A 19,808-nucleotide genomic window follows, 5' to 3' on the forward strand; every position below is an offset into this window, starting at 1 on the left:
ATTTTTGCAAAGGGTTTGACTTCGCGAAGGGTGCCTTCTGTCCATTTTCAGAACATTTCAGTCGGGGAAAAGTTAGCATGGCATTTGTACGTAGCCATCAAATGATAATCGGTCTGCTTTTGGCGTTTCAGGAAACTCATAGAAGAAATGGAAGAAAAGCAAAAGTCAGACAAGGCCGAACTGGAGCGGATGCAGCAGGAGGTGGAGACTCAGCGCAAGGAGACGGAGATTGTCCAGCTCCAGATCCGCAAGCAGGAGGAGAGCCTCAAGCGCCGCAGCTTCCACATCGAGAGCAAGCTGAAGGACTTGCTCGCCGAGAAGGAGAAGTTTGAAGAGGAGCGGCTGAGGGAGCAGCAGGAGATCGAGCTGCAGAAGAAGAGGCAAGAGGAAGAGAACTTTCTCCGCGTCCAGGAAGAGCTCCAGCGGCTCCAGGAGCTCAATAACAACGAGAAGGCCGAGAAGCTCCAGATATTTCAGGAGCTGGAGCGGCTCAAAAGGGAGAAGGACGAGCAGTACGCCAAGCTCGAAGTGGAGAAGAGGAGGCTGGAGGAGCAGGAGCAGGAGCAGGTTGTGCTTGTGGCGCATCTGGAGGAGCAGCTGCGCGAGAAGCAGGAGATGATCGGGCTCCTGCGGCGGGGCGAGGTGCAGCGGGCGGAGGAGGACAGGAGGGACCTGGAGGGCATCCGGGAGTCCCTCCTGCGGGCGAAGGAGGCCCGGGCCGAAGGGGATGAGGACGGTGAGCCGTTAGAACGGGCTCAGCTGCAGTTCCTAGAGTTCAAGAGAAGGCAGCTGGTCAAGCTAGCCAACTTGGAAGAAGACCTGGTTCAGCAGAAGGACCTCCTGGAAAAGGAAATCGAGGAAGAGCAGGACCTCCTGGAACGTTTAAAATCTGCAAATGAGGAAGATGTTAGACCGCTGGAGGACAACGACGATAGCATCGCAGATGTCACCCCAGTGGTTCCAAATTTGGAGAAAATAAAGCCAGCGGAATACAGGCTGCAGTGTAAAGCCCGCCAGCTCCAGTACCTCCTGCAGAATCATCTGCCGACCCTGCTGGAGGAGAAGCAGAGAGCATTTGAAATCCTTGACAGAGGTCCTCTCGGCTTAGACAACACTCTGTATCAAGTGGAAAAAGAAATGGAAGAGAAAGAAGAACAGCTTGCACAGTACCAGGCCAACGCGAGCCAGCTGCAGAAGCTCCAAGCCACCTTCGAGTTCACTGCCAACATTGCTCGTCAGGAGGAAAAAGTGAGAAAGAAGGAAAAGGAGATTCTCGAGTCCCGGGAGAAGCAGCAGAGGGAGGCGCTGGAGCGGGCCGTGGCCAGGCTGGAGAGGAGGCATTCGGCCCTGCAGAGGCGCTCCACCCTGGGCCTGGAGATCGAGGAGCAGAGGCAGAAGCTGGCCACGCTGAACAGCAGCAGCAGCGAGCGGGCTGGGCTTCGGGCCAGCCTGGAAGCTGAACAGGAGGCCCTGGAGAAGGACAGAGAGAGGTGAGACCGGGAACAGAGAGCGTGGCACAGTGTAGGTGCCAAATGATTGTGTTTTCTACCCCTTCTGGTGTGTCTCTCACTGTCTTTTACAGAAGTAATTCTTTTTTGCCTGTGTGTTCTGTAATACACCAGCAAATGGTTATTGTGAAACAAAAGCAGAGAAGGTACCCCAAAACATTTTCTTTTCTTCTTGGGAGCCTCATTTTAGAATCGTTGGTCTACAATTGAAAAAAACACACAAAGAAACCAAAGCCCTTGTCTTTTACTCCACTGACGCATAGGAACGAGAATGTTTTTGTATTTGATAAATACGACCTCTTCCAGCCCGTCCCCTCCTTGTGTCTGTCCTCTCCCCTCCTTCCCTAGCCCTCCTTTGGCCCTCTCCCTCTGTTTCTCTTTCCCTACCTTTCCTCCCTCTTTTTTTCTGTCTTTCTGCCCCTTACTTTACCTCCTCCCAAACCGCTGCTCTGGATTTTTCCTATCCTTCCCACTCCCTTCATCCTCACCATCTTCTCTGGGACCAGCACTAGTTACAGTAAAACATCATCCCTTCGTGCACAGACTGCACCATGTGCTGACATCCACACCCGGTGCAAAACTGAAAAACAGCTGATCTCCTACCCCTTCTGATTCACAATATTTGAGGGAGGCACCAGGATTCTGCCTTAAAAAGTAAACTACTAAACAAACAAAATTCTCCAGGTGATTCTGAACACAGTGGTATTTTTAAGCATGTGTAGTGATGGTTTACTCATGTTTCTTTTGGTGTTGTGAAAAATAAAACTGGGAACTAACACTGTTTTCATGGTAAAGAAAGAGTATTTATCTTCTCCCACCCATTCCTTGTCACTACGCTTCCCACACAGTAGGAGGAAATCAAAAGGAGTAAATACATGAATTCGAGAACACTTTGTCTCGTAGCCCAGCGGACATAATGTCAAGACTCCCAGAAATCTGTAGGCTGCCTGGTGTGCAAATATCACCCAATTTGCTGTCCCACAGAGGTGGGGGTTCAAACCCTGGCCCAGCCCCTTTCTGTCTGGCTGGCCTTGGCCAGCTCAGAAGCCTGGGATGCATACGGATGACAAAGCAAGACCTACAGAGGCTGGAGCCTCTCTCTATCATTTTTCCAAACAGGTTGGGACAGCCTCCCTTTTGAATGATCTGCTCATACTGTGGGTTCTACTTACCTTTGCTCTCTGGTAATTCCCTCCGGCAAATCAGCAAGAAATAACAATCAAAAACCATAATGCTATTACTTCGGAGAAATAGGTTGGAGGTTTAAGAAAATGATTGCAGGTATGTTATGTAAATGAAATTGCTGGACAAAGCTCCAGCCCCAGGAAATTTAAAGTAGTGGAGGGCGTGCTCTCAATTTATATCCTGCGGTATGCAGTAAGAATGCTGCATGAGCTTTGAGCTTGACATCCCCCGCTTTTGTCATCCGGCTTTACTCCCTGGCCATTTAGTATTAATACTCTATTACAGCAGATACAGTATTGCGATTTCCATGGAAGTGAATTCCCAATGTCAGCATTCCTCCAGAAGCCACACAAAGGATGCTTTTAGCTTCATGTGTTTTGATGGAGTAGACTTCGCTAAGGCGTAATTCGGGCCAACGTGTTCTGAGCCCTGCTCTGGCTGTGACACTCCTGCAGCTTTCTGTGGGTGCTGGTTTTGTTGTTATTATCTCTCTGGGTTCTCATGGCTAAGCCAGGGCCTGCCGTGCAGCCCGAGTCCATCTCTCATGAAGTTCCATAAGTGTGAAATTTTAAATTTACATGGAATCAGATCAGACAGCGTACGCTGAACTTGGCTTTCCTCTTTTGGCTTCCTTAAGATCCAGTTTATTCTCTCGTTTTCTTTTCCACCCAGTGGTTGTGTAGCCAGCGGGGACAACGGTCATGCTGTTCGTTAGAAGGCGGCAGTTCGTTAGAAGTCTGCTTCCCACCCCACGCAGGGCCTCTGCGTCCTCTTGGCTGCTGTCCCAAGGGCTGTGGCCCAGGCTGGCCAGCTCTTGGCCTGTGTTGAACCATGTCCTGGGATGCCCTGCTTCCCTTGCCCCCCTCATAAATCTCGAGTGGGCTTCAGGGCCCCGCACCAAACCCTCGGCTCTGTGGAGTCTTTTCCATTGCCTCAGTGCTGAAAGATGTCCTTGAACAACTCCAGTGTGTGTCATCTCAGTTCTGAACATTGGCAATTACTTTCTTACATGCAACTCATTTTCCTTACCATCTCTGAGACTTTGTATTAATATCGCTCCCTGGTTCTTTGCCTACCAACTGGCTCGTAACATCAGTTTTTCATGCTTTTTTCTTCCTCCTCTGAAAATACTTCATACTGTATAAGTTGATAGTTCGTAAATACTTGCTCATCAGTAGACAGATGAAGGGCTGAGTTAAGCTGGGCCTTGCCTTCTGTGAGACCCATGAGTGACCTTGTAACCACATTTCTGAGAATTAAGAACTTGGCTCTCATGCAGAACAGAACAGTTGAATTGCTGTTGGTTAACACCAGAGAGCTGGCAATAGCATGGTGCGCCAGCATCTGAAGGTAGAATCTCTGAAGTTTGGAACCAAGGGAATTTGGAAGACTCATTGATTTTCTCATTTGGTGTATGAAGAACTTGAGACCCAGATTTTGTTAATTTGCCCAAGTTCACACGGTGAGTGAGCTGTAGTCTCTAGCTGGGTCTCATGTACCTGGGGCCATATTTACTGGAAAGCGTGGCCCTCTGGGCTCATGGCCCTGGATTCAAGCATGCTGGGGCCAGCAGGAGAGTGACTTTATACACACTTGACTTCATATTGGATGTATCATTTATCATGGGAAATAAATGTTTGGTTCAACAATTTATGGTTTATTTTAATTTCTCAAGATACTCCCCTTGCTTTCCTAGGTCTCTTGCCTATTTCCCTTTTCTACACCATCTGCCTTAGCCAAAGTGGATTCCTAGTTTTTGTGACTTGGGCCTTTGTTCCTGCTGCTTTCTGCATCTGGAGAATCTTCACCCTCATCTCCAAATGTCTGAATTCCCATTGGTCTCTGAAGGCTCAACTTTGAACTGCCTTGACCCTGTGGATTCTCCTAGATGGGTGGTTTTTAGAAAATTCTTTAAAGCTTGGGTCTCTTTTGTCAAACTGAAATATGTAGGGGGATCCCGATACATAGCCAAAGGCCTTTTGTTTCTTTGAAGCGGTGATAGAGGTCTCTAGAATCCTGTCCATCTGCCTCAAAGGGTTGCCTTGGAGCACCATGGGAATATTTTTGCCCTTGATAATTAAGCTCTTTCAAACTTCGGACCCCTATAGCATTTGTTCTGAATCCTTCTTGTGGCTCCTTATCACCTTATCCCTTGTGTGATGTGGCACCTTTTCTACTAGAAAGTAAAAGCTCTTTGCAAAGAGTATGCAGATCCCCATGTTTCTAGAACAATGTCCCACCCAGCGAAGATGCTCAGGCAATACTGTCAATAAATGAATTAATGTAACTCCTGTCTCTGTAGATTAGAGCATGAAATCCAGCAGTTGAAGCAGAAGATCTGTGAGGTTGATGGCATTCAAAAAGGGCCTCGTGGGACCTTGGAGGGGAAGGCTCCTTCTTCCAGCTTGCCATCCAGTGCGGAGAAGTCTCATCTGGTCCCTCTGATGGATGCCAGGTATTGGACATTAAACTGATACCACACCTACATTTATGATACGATTTTATGACTCACTGTACCTCGTATTATCCAGTTCGCATGTGGAGGGATTGAACAAAAGCAGCAAGGGATAGGTGTCCTTGAGGTTTGTGTGCTTTGTTTTCATCAACTGCTGCCTCATGGGGAGAGGTATCATTTGAAGGAAACCAAAGACCTGGGGACTGGCCAGCTCCATCCAGGGAATGCTGGTGCAAGGTTGTGTGAGCACATAGAGCTAGAAGGCCCAGGGAAACCACCTCATCCAGAAAGGAGTGAACCAAGGCCAGGCTGAGAGGAACAAAGAAGTAAAGCTAATTGAACCATACCAAGAAGAAGGACCTTGTGCTGACAGTTAATTTATGGGAATCATTAATTACAAATAGATGAAGTCTGTTACAAAAACTGTACCAGTGTATTCAGAATGATCATGAATAGCGTATATATCTGATGCTACTACAGTAAAATGATTTTCAACTTGAGCGGCGTTGTAAATTGCTCTGTGGCTTAGAGCTTCCAGATAAATTAACTTAATCATTCTTTGCCTCTAAGAAAATGGATTATTTTCCTCAGCTCCAGCTGTGTCATGGGGACATCTCCAGTTGGGCAGTCATGAGCCCTAGGCATTCGGCAATATGTATTTGGATATCAAAATGTATTAAGAACGGTATGAGCTTCTGTATTCCCTTAAATCTTGGTCTGTGTCTTCATTGGGGCTAGTTTAAAATTCAAGTAAAGGTCCAGAGAAGTAATTCATTTGTAAGTGCCCTTGGCTCTGGGTCAGCTGTGTATGATTTTCCTTTCAGTGCTGAAAGGTAACTACCGCACTTTATTACCCTATCCATTTTTGCCTAAAATATTAGTGTCTTTACCTAAGATTTCAGAAAACCATCCAGACATGGTCAGTAGTATGAAATGTTTCTAGGACTATGCATGTGTTTAGAGAGATGAAAGCAGATTCTTTTTCAGTGTGCTCAGACATAAACATGCAAAACAGTTCATTTTAAATAATCCATCTAATCAGTGTTTCTAGAACTGGGGGAGGGAGACCCTACGACTAAGTGAGCCTTCCATGTGGGCAGCCTGAGCCTCTAGAAGGATTTTAGCTGGAACTGAAATCCTCTGTTCTCGCTGCTTCCGCTGGGTGGATGGTTGTACTTTGTGCAATTTCACCTACATTCTCGAGGATAACAGATGCCTACATGACAACTGTCTCAGTAGTCAACCATTTCTTGCTTCCACCATCGCGGCCCTATGCCAGGGAGTTTGGAAAATAGAGAGGCCTTTAAAATATGGTTTCTCCCAGCCAGGTGCCAGAGCAGAAACAGTTCAAGCCACTGTTCCTTGGGGAATAGTGATGATTCATAGAAATTGTGTCTACTCCCCCCCGCTTGCCGCCCACTTCAGGCCTCTTAAATGACATTGTGATGTGGCAAATAACTGTCACTCTTTTCCATGTGAGGGAACTGAGGCTTGCTGAGTGAAGTGCTGGGTCTCAAAGTCAGGGCTGAGGCCATGGAGCCTTCTGAAAGCAGTGCCTGTGATTCTCCTCCGCCCTGCAGCAGAGAGATCCAGGAGAGGTTTGGATGGGATCACTACTCTGCCTTTTATCCTCAAGATTCTCTTATTTGTCCATTACTCTCTTGTTTGGGGAAAACTCAAATAGTGATCACATGGCACTAGATTTCTTAGAATGTAGGGGAATATTCCAGGTCTGGCATTTAGCATGAGAAAGTTCCTTGTTTCGAAGGGCATAATGAAGAAAGGATCTCATGTGCCCTGTGTGGTTAGATCTTTGAGTACCACCGTCCCTACCTCTGTTGTTTGCAGGATCAGTGCTTACATTGAAGAGGAAGTCCAAAGACGACTTCAGGACTTACATCGCGTGATTGGTGAGGGTAGCAGTGCATCGGCCAACATGCTGAAGGTGAGCTGAGGGGACCAAGCCATCGGTCATTGTTTCTGAAATGACCTTCCCATAAGATGGTGGTGGTGGCAGTGATGGGCTCCTTTATTATCGTTTCTCAGTGAGAAAATTGAGATGCAGAATGTTCTAGAAAAATTAAATATTGCTTGGGTGGAGCTTAATAGGTGATAAACAGTGCTGATTCAAGAGAAACTTTATTTATTTTTAAAGTCTGTACTTCCGGGGAAAAATTCTTAAGTGAATGTAAAGTCTCCTAAAACATTTTATTTACTTTGTTTGATTTATAAAGATTCTACATGTAAGGTTTTTCTGTTTTCTCCAGAAATAAAACCAGTTTCCTTAAATATTTAATTTTGCTTGATAAATTATCCTGAGTAGATCTATAATTTTGCTTTTGAGAAGGTATATATTTGAGATGTTGATTTTTATCAAAATAAAAACATTGCCTTCCTATTCTGCAACTTAAGAAATGTCCTAAGGAAATTTTGCTTTTAATATTATTCTTAGCAATTTTAAGAGTAGGACTAGATGCTTCAGTTCCCTTACAGGCAGATGGATCGATAGAGTCGTGTTTACCTTGGGAATATAAATTCTGTAGAAGGGTTGTCATTGTTGAGCAAGTATGCTTCTTTAGAATTTTGTTCCCATAAATATTTCTAATCAAATCAGTTTCTTTTCCCTCTATGAACAAGCTATAATTTAATATAGAGGACTTTTTATTTTCTTATCAGGATAATGAGAAACTCCACAATGGCACCATTCAACGTAAGCTAAAATATGAGGTAGGTAATGATTTTTCAGATTGATAAGGTCGCCTTAAATTATGGCATGCTTGTGTGATTAAATTTTCTTAATGTTTAGTTGCATAATTAGAATTTTGAAGTCCCAGTGAGATTAATGGCTAATAGGGGAGGCAAGCTATTATACGGACTTAAAATTAAACGGAATCCTGCAGGTTGAAAACTGTTTAGACTTTACTTGAATGGCATGTGACTGTGGTGGAGGCTTCTGGCCCCTTTTTTGTTAGTAACAGTATCCTTTCCTTTGGTCTGTATTTAAAAGGCAGAATTATATAATCAGAATCAGATACAGGGTTTGGAAATGAAGCTGAGTACCTATCACTGTTTTACAAACCCTGCTCATTTTATAGACTGTGAGTTGGCAATTGTACAAAGGACATACTCTTGGTTGATTCACTTATTTCTCTGGTGGACCTTCGTTTCACCGAAACGAAACCTTCGTTTGAAGGTTATTTGGGCACACGACTTGTAAGGTTTTACTTGTATTTTCCTCCACTGAGGGACTTGTCCTTCCCATATACTCCCAAATTAAAACAAAACAAAACCCCCCAAAATACTAGGTGGTAGAAGTCTCATAGATGGTGCCCATACATTCCAAAACAGAACAAGAGGTGAAAGGTGGGTGTTCCCTAGGAGGCTTAACTGACTTTGGCCACCACCACACCTGTCTTCCAATCATCCAGTAAAGATGTTGTCTTCCTCTGGACATCCATCTCCCTAGCAGATAACCTAGGGAAGAGTAGGACATTGCCGTTCATTTCTTCGTGTCCACTACACCTAGCCTGTAGCGGGCACCCAGTAGGCCTTTCACAGTGCTGGTTTGTAGCTGTGGCAATGGCGGTCTAACCAGGGCAGCTATAATTAAGAATTGCCGTGAAGTGAGGCAAGAGAAAGATGACCGAGGTCAAAATACTTGTCCATTTCTTTTGGTCTTGTCATCTGATTGTCATTAAGTATGCCATGATTCCTTTTACATTTTGGACATATGGTCATGGGCTTATTTTCACAACTGAAGCTGAACTTTTGAAAATTGAATCAAAGATCTTGGGATTTATTTTGGAGCAATTAAAATACTAGACCAAGAAATGGATACTGTGGATCAATCCCGTGCAACATATTTCTATCAAATATTCGACAGTTTGTAAGATAAACAATATGAAAATTGATGTTCTGTGTGTGAATCACATCATCTGTTCTTAAATCATGTATCAATCAATATGAATGGCTTCGGCTTTCCATTTAACCTCTGCATTAATCTACCCAATGAAACCAATGACTGCAAGAATCTTCATGTGCAAAACATTTGCGAAAGGTGCTGCCACATCCCCATTTCAACTGTTTTTGCAATCTTGAACAGAAAAGGTCTCTTGACCCTCTGCTGCCCAGAGAGGTCACTGAGGCCTGCAGCAGAGAAGAGGGGCGGGACGTGGATGGGAGCAACCACCAGGGTCATCCCACAACATGGAGCTTCTTAGGCTCTCTGGCGCCCTCCTCAGGATCCCAAGAGAGAGCCCACCGGCGAAGTCATCGGCCCTCAGAACACAAGGCACCACAGAACAGTGATCCCAGACATAGTCATCCTGAGCGTACAGGCTGTTTTCAACCAGGATGTTTCAGTCTACCTGAAATTACTTCTCTTAACGAAAGCATCTCCAGCGACACAAAATGTATTCTGTGTAGGTCAGGAAATCTCAGTGAGGTGATGAGTCATAAAGATGAACACAGCTTGGGAGTTGAGTCCAGCTGGACCTTGCTGCAAGATTTGTCCCAAGAAATGTCTGTAAAGAATGGAGGCAAGCAGACCAGGCAAAGCAAGTTACTCTGCTTTGTCCTCTCTGAAAGCATTTCTAGTGAGGAGAGTGCCTCCCACAGCGTTCCTCAGAGAGCACCAGCCTCAGCATTTTGTGGTGAGCAGCAAGTCGAGGAAGAGTTAGCTGCTAAAGAAGTTAGCTCTTCACAGTCCCTGATAAATAGCAGGACAGAAGGAACTGGTGGGTTGGGCTATTTTTACCACAGGCTCTCAGACCTTTATAAAGATACCGGCAGTCACCTGCTACAGTCTGGCACAGAGGTGATCCACCACGTGGGAAGCCTGTGTGACCCCCGTGGGCTCACCTCCCGTGCGACCACATTGATCAGAAGACTGCCATTTCTGAAACGCTTTCCCCCGGATGCACCCCTGAAGTCACACAAGGTGTCATCGGAGTCTCATTCTTTCCCCAGAAAGGCTCAGGTTGGCCCTAGCCACAGTAAGGAGGCAGGGGCCGCTAGGCCAGCAGAGAGCATGATGCCTTTCAGAGCACCAGGCCTTCCTGCGGCCTCTGCCACTGTGGGCTCTCCAGGCTCCTGCCCAAGCTCAGTCTGCCGCCTAGAATACGAAGGTGCTAGAAGGACCCGTGCATTTAAGCAGACCCTTGTGCAGTTCCCAGCCCAGATGCTGAAACTTCAAGAGCAGCCTTTAGAAGACTTTCTTGAGCACGTGGCTTGTTGCCTGCCAGAACTGGCGGGCGATGTGAACGAGGTCCAGGGTGTTTACTGGCTTGCTGTTGCTAACTGCGCAGAACCTGACCCTCAGCCAGCATGTTTGCTCCTGCTTCGTTCCGCACTGTATGCTTTGGTTCTGTCGGGTAGCTGGTCTGGCCCAGTGGCCGTTTTTCATGCTCTCCCTCTCTCTGGACTAGAGGAGGTTCAAATTGGCTTCGGTGGGCAGAGCATTAGATTCCTGGGCTCTGCAGAGAGTCTCCTGCTCACCGTATTTAGTTACAACAAAGCCCTCTGTCAGCAGATATGCCGTGACCTCCTGAGTGTCCTGATGCCTGAGTCTGAGGTCCCTGCCTGTACCAGCCATCCTTTGTTCCAGCAAGATCTGGTTCAGCTTTCTCTTGATTGGAAAGCAGAAATCCCGGATTTAGTTTTGGCAAATGGACTTCGGTTGTCAACCAGATTCCAGAATACCTTGGTCGACATGATTTACTTTCTGCACGGAAACATGAATGTCAACATCCCCTCTCTGGCAGAGGTGCAGATACTGCTCCACACGACTGTCAGAGTCGAGGGTGACCCCGGCCCAGACGAGTGCCAGTCGTTAGTCCTTCTGAGCACCCACATTGCCCTTCTGAGGGAAGATCGAGTTTTCTATCCCCATGCCCCGTCTCTAAACACACCTCCTCCAGGAACACAATTTGATGTGACCAGATGCCGTGCTTTGAGCGAATTCAGGTGTGTGGTTGTTTCAGAGAAGAAGACACTGTCAACCGTGGAGCTTGTCTTCTTCGCTAAGCTCCAGCCCCCACCCGACTCAAGAAGTAGGCCAGCCAGGCACTTCGAAGAAGCCCAGAACGTCCACTTGTTCGCCGGCACACTGGGTCTTCAGGGCAGTCAGAATGCGGCGCCCGAGGTCTGGAAACTGACCCTCAGCTCTCAGGACGAGACTCTGTGGCTCATCTCACGTTTGACAAGGCTCAAGGGAGGAAACTTGTAAAAATTTTCTGCATGTTTTTTGGAGATTTTTAATAAAATAAACAATATGAGAAGAATCAAGGACTGAGACTATCTCTGTGTAGCTAATTGATTCGAAATTGGAAAAATGGAGACCTCTAAAATAGAAAATGTAAATATTCTAAATAGCTATGATGAAAGAAAAATAGGGGCTAGCAGAGCACTGATAACATCTCTTTATCACCACCCTGCATCATTTTCTTAAACCTCAGCCTTGTGAATTTGGGTCTGCCTCATTATTTGTGAGGTGATTAAAGGATTTCTAATTGTTTTTGGCTTCATGTTGACTTGTAGTATGGTGGCTTGGACTCTGTGTCTGCTGGATTCCGGCAGGCTAATTTGTGCTGCTTGAAAAAGTGCCCAGTTGGCAGTGACCTTCACTGACATCCTCCGTTTTTGTCATGATTAGGACAGCTCTGTAGCAGAGTACATTAGTAATGCATCAAGCTTCCTGGAAGGACCCAGGTATTTAAAATACGCTCCCCTCACTCTAACACATGGAATGGAGACAGCACCACAGGCCCTGCGGTGTCTTCTTCCTCAGTTAATTGCCTTTTCCTTCCTCCTCTCAGATTTTTTGACTATTGCTTTCCAACCTATGTGATTTCAGCTCATTTGTTGATTTAGTTTTGACTACCCTTCGCCCTATGCCACATGCCCCCCACATGCCAGTTCTTTCTCGAGCTTCTTTCTGTCCTCGAAAGGCTCTTCATCTTCAAGTCTTTTTCTCACAGCTCCTTCACACGATCTTTTCAGCTGTATGGTCACCTCAGAAGGCCTTCAGCACTTTCTCCTGGCTGCCCTCCCTTTCTGCCTCCCGTCTCACCCTTCATCACTCATAACCTCTGACTGAGATGTTCTCTTGGCCTCCCTTCTGAGACGAGTCATGCCCATAGTGGCCTCAGGTCCATCTCTCTTCACAAGGTACCATCTGGTATTCAGCTGCCCTCCTCCTCTGTGAGAGGCTTAAAACTGGGCCCTATGGAATCTTTCTCTCCTCTGACCCTTTCTTTTTACCCAGCTCTGTTGAACATTCCTGTGAGGAATCAGGTTGTGTGTCTTATATTTATTAGTTATTACATGGGATCCTGGGTTGCTCAGCCAGTGTTCTCCTGTTTCTTGGGTGTGTATGCTCTACTGAGCTCCAGAGTCTGAGAAGGAAGGAGGTGTTTTCTTCACGCCTCCATCCTCCCTCTCCCACTAACAGCCAGATCATGCCAAGCTCATGGTAGCTACTCAGCGAATGTCACAGGCAGTTGAACAAAGTGATTCCACAGAGCCATTTATTTTATCCCTGGCATGGAGGGGTAATTCTTTGTCATAGCTCCCCTCTTCATTTCTACTCCTAATCGACGAGAGAGTCAGTGTCAAAGCTTAGCCCATCCTGAAACTCATTGTCTCCCTTTGGGCAGGAAGTACAGACCTTCCCTCTTTCCCCATCAGAGTTAACGAGCTACTTAATGGCTTCTCTGTCTCATCATTAATTTTCCTCTACCCGGGTCAGGGGCAGTGAACAGGAAAGGGCAGGAAACTGGAGAGCACATTAGGGTACAGACACTAGTGACTGCTGCCTTGTCTGCAGTAACCAAGTGGAGGCTTTTTGCCTTTTTGAGGCAATAGAATTCAGATATTTTTAAGTGGAGCCTGTTTTTGTCATACTCCCCTCCCCGGTACACACACACACACACACACACACTCTCTATTGCCTTATGCATGAAGGGTTTTGAGTCTCTGATGAGGACGTTGTTAAAATTAGTTAGCTAGTCCCATTCCTGGCTGGAAGATCTTCTATTGTAGAAGAAATTTCTCAAATGAACCATAGTAGTCTTCTAATGTCTTATCAATAATTTTTACCTAATTTCAATTTTTTTGGCCTTTTTCAGCAAATACTTTCTTAAAAATTGCCCAATTGAGTATTTTCTCAAATATCCTTGACCAGAAGAACAGAATTAATGCTCATGAAGAGCAGAAGGAGTGAAATTTAAGATGTCAACAGAGGGATGCTGTAGTTAGATGGGAAACCATACATAAACAGTACAAAAATTTTAACAAAGAGTGAAAAATATTAGAGTTGCTTGTCTTCGTAGGTTAAAAAAGACATAATTCTACTAGGTTTTGAGTTATGGTCTTTAATAATGTTCATAGATGGAGCATGCAGCAAATATGAGCATTGCATGAAGTCGTATTATTCATTATAAACTTCTTCAGTCTGCTTTATGATCCAGGCAGGCCACAGTGAGGATTACAGTCAGATCTCACTACACCATAGAAGCAGCCTCCAGCAGTTCAAATTTTACATGTCTCTTCTCTCACCGAAGCATACTTTTTACCTTGAGATCAAATATGGTCCCTGATATGAAAATTTGATTTACTATCCATGAAGTAAGTACTAAGGTTGTCCTACCTTAGGTTGTCCCTGTAGAAGCCAGGGGAGTAGTATTTGTGCCATTACCCACTGTGGCTTCAATCCTGGTGGCCTCCCTCCGTCTCCACTGATGCATTCTTTAGTAGGAGTTCTGAGCCCGTGACACTCCTATAGGGAGCAGGTGTGAGCATCTCCATATCCAGCCTAATGTGGGGTCTTCTCAGTTATAATGAATTCCTACATCGGGGGGGGAAAAAAAGGTTCATACATACTTTGTTATGTGGCATTGCTATTGTTGTCCTATGGGCATAAACATTTACGTTATGGAACTTGTTAATGCATTCTAGACAACACCTCTTTGAGTACTTTGAAACGGTGATTTCATCTGAATTTGATTAAAATCCATTTTCCTCACAGCTGCCTGTTTTACAGACTTGTGGTTGGCCGGGTGAATTTATTTAGTCTTTGTTGAAAAACATTTCAAAACCGTTTGTCTTCCCTTTCTCATTACTCAAAAAAATGTAAGTGCATCCTTTGGAGAGAATACTTCTGCCTCCCAGCAGTAGTAATTACGGTAGTTTTTATTTACATTCTTTTTCCTAAATGATTTCAAGTTTTGAATGAAACATAGAACACTTTTATTAATGCTTCTTTGAAGGGCAGGCAGTCTTATTGGTTAGACCAGTTTCTAGTGAGGTTATTTTATTAATTTAGTTACACGGCCTCTAGGATGCCTCTTAGTTCTGCTTCATCATTTATGATATCTTCTGTGATAGATATTATATCAGTCAGCTATTGTCAGGTGACCTCCCCCCAAATTTAGTGGCATAAAAACAAAAGCTCTACTTTCTTACTGCTGGTTTGTAAGTAGGTTGAGGTGGCTTTACCATGGGCTCCAGATGACCTGCAGTTCAGATGGGGTTAGTCTGTGCTGAAGGGTCAGTGGCCATCCTTACGATGACAGAGGCACGAAAGATGTGGCTGTGTCATGGCTGCCAGTGTCCCATTGGTCAACACAAGTCATGCAGCCAAGTCCAAAGTCAGAGATCGACAAACACTCCATCCACCAAGAAGCCATGGCAACACTGGACATACGCTGCTGCTGTAAGGAAGAGAAAAATCGGGACCAGTAGTTCAGTCCATCATGGATATTTTATGTCTTAGGCTCTTATTTAAAGTAAAAATTCAGATAAAACTTACAGGACTTCTCCCCAAGGGAAGTATTCAGGTACTGGGGAGAACACAGGCCACAGAACCTTTTAAGTTACTTAGTTCAAGTGGCTTTCCGGTTCATTCTTTTCTTGACACCTCCAGGCTGATCACTGCCTGCCTCAGAGCAGTTCTGCTCTAGGGACTGCTCTCGTTGTTAGAGCATTCTTTCCATAATCCTTGTTGCTGGGATCTCCGTCTGCAGGGTCTGTCCATCCTTCACATTCTTCTGTAACAGAGTAGAACATGTCTATTCCACACAGTCTGTTTTAACCTGACCATCCTTCAAAGAAGACCATTCTCTCTCTCACCTCCTCTGATTTTTCTTTTTTACCTCCAACACCCTTCAGTTCCTTTGCCGTTTCTTATACAACATAATCTCAAAACCACCACCATCCAATCTCTTGTTAGGATTGCACCCTTGTAATTTTTTAAAGCCTTCTTTGTAAGGAATGAAACTGACTGATTCAGTTAGTAAGAAGGAAAGAGAGTCTGTTATAAATCACTCCTCCCGCCTTTTAATATCTGGTTGAAACCTTTGGTTGCTGAAGATACAGTGGATTACAGTGATAACAATCCCAACCAACCTTTATATTGTGGTTCACAGTGTACTAAGTTCTTTCCCATATATTGCTCCTTTGAGCCCCACAGTGATCCTCCTGGGATGGCTGAATTGTCATCAATCTCCACTTCATATTTAGGAGTTTAACTCAGAAAGGATCACTTGATTGAGAATTGGAATCAAACCCAGACCTTCTTACTCCAGAACATATATTCTTTCCACAGTGCCAAAGTCACTCCCTGGTCACAGTTATTCTTGACATTGTCTGGGTACATTTTTTTTAATTGATTTATTTTTCTCATAGAAACGACTATACTAGGGATGAATATTGAATATTCATTCAATATAAAGAATTATGAAGTTGATATTTTTCTTTTTTTTATATATGAGATTATTTTTTTTCCATTTTATTTATTTTTTCAGTAACAGTATTTATTGTTTTTGCACAACACCCAGTGCTCCATGCAAAACGTGCCCTCCCTATTACCCACCACCTGTTCCCCCAACCTCCCACCCCTGACCGAAGTTGATATTTTTCTGACTTGTAAGTTCTTTTATTGGAATTTCTAGACATTAAAAATTGTTTCTCTTTTTAGGAGTTGGGTTCCCCCCCTCCCCCAAAAATGCCCATGAAAGTGTCTTTGCAACTTCATCGTTCCCTTTTGTGAACCTAAGTCTCCTTTTTGCTCTTTGCATTTTTAGCTCCTATAGAAGAAAAGCTTCGATACAGTCCTAGTGTGAACATGGCACAGATAACCTTGTATGCTCAACATTGGTCCTCTAACTGAAGCTTAGATAACATGCTCCACCAACACCTGATGGAATCCTGCCCTGCTTTCCAACTTTCATTTCTTCTGGGCCTTAGAACTGAGCAGAGATTCTACCAAAACTAGGGCTCCATAAAAATCAGTGAAGATGAGGGATACTTTCATGTAATTAGTGACATCGTAGAAATAGAAAAGAAAATAACAGGTTTTCCCTCCTGAACATCCTAAACTGTTAATATTTATGTTTGTCATAAGAGCCACTTAGCATTTTTTGCCCTGTTCTCCTTCAGTCGTACTAGACCCATTCTCGAATCTTTTGAGAATTTCATCCATTTAATGGTGAGTTATCTAGAGATAATGACCATTAAAGGGACCAGTCTTTCATGATCTAGAGAAAGATGGTAACGTTTTTAATAGTTTCCAGTTGAAACATTCATCATATACCCAGTCTTTGAAACAATGTTGGTTACCTCAGATCTAGAGGGATGAAATCATCTATTCTGGTAAGAGTCATGGATTAGACTCTTTTGGATTTAGATCCAAAGCCTTTTGGATTTGCCCTAAGTCCACTAAGGGTAAATAAGATACTCCACAAATGTCTATGTCCAAAAGTTTGTCATTTTCTGGTTAGTTTATCCCTAAAGATCTATACTCAAAATGAAAGGAATACTCCCTTATTTGAAAGTCCTTATTCTTGTTTCCTCATGCAAGTGTTTTTTAACTCCCGTCACTTTAAAACGATATCAGGTTAGTGTTGTCTCTTCGTGGTCAGATGATGCCTGTAGCATGTGTGGCTACATCCCTTAGCACACTCCACTCCAGCTCTGTGTACTCTGATTTCAGAGGCCATGTGGTATTAGCACAAGGTCCTCTCACTGCCAAGACAGGTGTCCCCTTCTGGAGATGAATATAAACATGTCTTGATTCTCAACTTTATTCATAGTCTGCACTTGCTCATGCAAGGTCCCTGTATTCTCTGCTTCTGGGGCATAGGAGGTCCTTGCTACATCATAGCTCTGATTAGAACCATCAGTGTGGCTTGTGTGGTGGAAAAGATGGGGGAGTCAAAATACCGGCTATGCTGGGAACAGAGAGAGGAGAATTGGCAATTGTGTTAAAGCTGATAAAAAGCCAGGGTTGCCTGTGTTTAAGAAGCAAACCTTGGATATTTGGCTCTAGGAGATTAGATGGCAGTCCTTAGGTCTGACCTTGTCCTAGTCAGAGCATACACTGAATTCCACCATCTGGTACATAATTAGAGTATTTAGGGGAAATGTTGATGACTCCCTGTAGGATTGGTCCATTCTGTGCCCTCTGCAGTGCTGACATTGATCCGAGTGGATGTTAATGCCACTTCGTATTAATTTCCTTAATTTGTCCCTTTTGAAGGAGACAGCCTGAGTAGGAAGAGAAGATTCTAATCTGAATATTCAAAATGTAGCCCATGTTCTACTTGCTTTCTTTGGCTAAGGACCCAACTATAGTGTTTCCCCAACAACGGAAAAGTAGCATAGTTGTTGATACAAGAGATTATTTCATTAAAAGCTACCAGAAAAATATTTTTTCGTATCTTATTTTAAAAGATGATATTTCTTACTTAGAGAAATATAACCCAAGTTACTCATTATGTACTTTTGCCTGACCTTTCATTTCTAAATAGAACCACTCCACAAGGCATGTAAAGTTCCTTGAAATGTCCCGTGTGTTTACCCAGCTCTGGTGTAAGAGGTGTCTCTGGCCTGTTGTGTTTCTTCACTTCCTCTTAAGATGTATCACCACCTTCCTTTCCAAATCTAAGCATCTTCTTTGCCACATGTAGGGAAACAGTGACTGATTCCAAAATAAATAGTTCCATGGGAATTTAAAAATTCCCTTAAATAATAGGATGTAATGTGATACAGCACACGTTTACTTGTCTAGCATAAAACTCAAGATACTCAAAATATAGCTATTTTCAAATAAAAAATAAGTTTAGGAGACATTTATGTTAGTTCTCCTTCCTTTCCAACATAAACATGGTTTAGGAGTATGTCAGGAACCTTTCACGCTGTGTCCTGAGAAGTCGACATTTCTCATAAAAGTTGACTGCAAAAAGTAGTTTCTAAAAATTACATTGCAGCAGTGGTTTGATGGAACCACATAGTTTTGATTTGTCTCTCTGTTCCTCTCTCCATAGATAAAGCTCAAATGTCTTCAGATCCCTAGCTTATTTTTCAGTTAATCATTTCTGCAGTTGTACGTTTCTCTACACTCATTAATATTTAGCTACTCTGAAGTCTTTGAGACTGAAGTAAACTGTGCCTGTGGGTGATAACAATATTTCCAGCCCCCAACATGCTATTAAATAATGGAGAGAGAAGTATCTATCTTCTCAGCACAGGATGCAGTTAAACGTCACTGTCTAATCCTGTGATTGGGGCAATGGCTCTTTTTTTTTAAGGATTTTATTTACTTATTTGAGAGATGGAGCACAAGCAAGGGGAGAGGCAGTGGGAGAAGCAGGCTTCCTGCTGAGCAGGGAACCCCACGAGGGGCGAGCCCAGGGTCCTGGGATCACGACCTGATTTAGGTGAGTGACATAACATTTAGGCAAGTGACATAAACATTATAAGATTTAGCTCAGCTACATAAACATTACAAGATCCAGTTCTTCCCAGATAAATGGTCCCTATTTCATTCATGCACCCATTTACCCAAATTTGTAAATTATCCAAGGCATGGCTTTTTTTCTTAAAAGGATCAGTGAGCCTGAACTTTAAGCAACTTTCCTTTCATTAGGGATTGATTTCGCAATTATAAAATTCTTAGAGAACTTTCCAGTCTTAAAATGTCTATGTAGTAACCAGACCATCAGTTTCAGTCTTATCCCACTTAGAATGTTGACTTATAAAAAGAGAAAGTGAAGTTGGCTAACTTTAGAATATAATCCATCTGGAGTGGAAAAACCAAATCTTTGTTCAAAATTTGATGCAGCTGAGAAAAACTAAAGGTCTTAGAAACTACAGAGACTTTGTAGAAGTTATTTTATTTTGTATTCCCAGGACCTAAACTTGTGCATGGCACATAGTGGGTGCTCAGTAAGAGAGACCTATGTTTTTTGATTGAATACCCGAAGAGTGCCTATAAGAAAAGGCACTTAGGAAGTTAAAATGAAGTCTCCCTTGCTTAGTTAATAATACATCTGGATAGTTTTGGCTGCAGCTCTTCCTCAGTAAAAGTCATGGCATTTAGATAGCCATGTGTATATTCACAGTTTTTCTTACTCAGTGCCCCATCACAATTTTCTTTTTTTATTTAAATTTTTAATTTTAATTCCAATTAGTTAACATCCAGCATTATATTCACTGCAGGTGTACAGTATAGTAATTCAGCAGTTCCATACATTACCTAGTGCTCATCATGACACGGACACTCCTTAATCCCCATCACCTAGTTCATCCTTCCCCCTACCTGCCTCCCCTCTCATAACCATTAGATCGTTCCCTGTAATTAGGAATCTGTTTCTTGCTCTTTC

At 43.7% G+C, this 19,808-nt stretch overlaps 1 protein-coding gene across 5 annotated transcripts in view; it reads left to right on the forward strand.

The window, feature by feature from the left end:
* KIF16B (kinesin family member 16B) overlaps positions 1 to 19,808 on the forward strand; it is a 279,293-nt gene that overhangs the window by 181,817 nt on the left and 77,668 nt on the right. For 3 of the 5 annotated variants that reach the window (XM_045981076.1, XM_045981077.1, XM_045981078.1), the window contains 5 exons: positions 132 to 1,490; positions 4,996 to 5,148; positions 6,997 to 7,093; positions 7,825 to 7,875; positions 9,251 to 11,597. In XM_045981076.1, the coding sequence (XP_045837032.1) occupies positions 132 to 1,490; positions 4,996 to 5,148; positions 6,997 to 7,093; positions 7,825 to 7,875; positions 9,251 to 11,374 (3,784 nt within the window). In that variant the 3' untranslated portion in view covers positions 11,375 to 11,597. Of the gene's footprint in view, positions 1 to 131; positions 1,491 to 4,995; positions 5,149 to 6,996; positions 7,094 to 7,824; positions 7,876 to 9,250; positions 11,598 to 19,808 lie in introns of those variants that run through there. The other 2 variants (XM_045981079.1, XM_045981080.1) reach the window with 1 other exon arrangement.

This window comes from Meles meles, chromosome 16 (genome assembly GCF_922984935.1).
Source record: "Meles meles chromosome 16, mMelMel3.1 paternal haplotype, whole genome shotgun sequence".
NCBI classification, from domain to species: Eukaryota; Metazoa; Chordata; class Mammalia; order Carnivora; family Mustelidae; genus Meles; species Meles meles.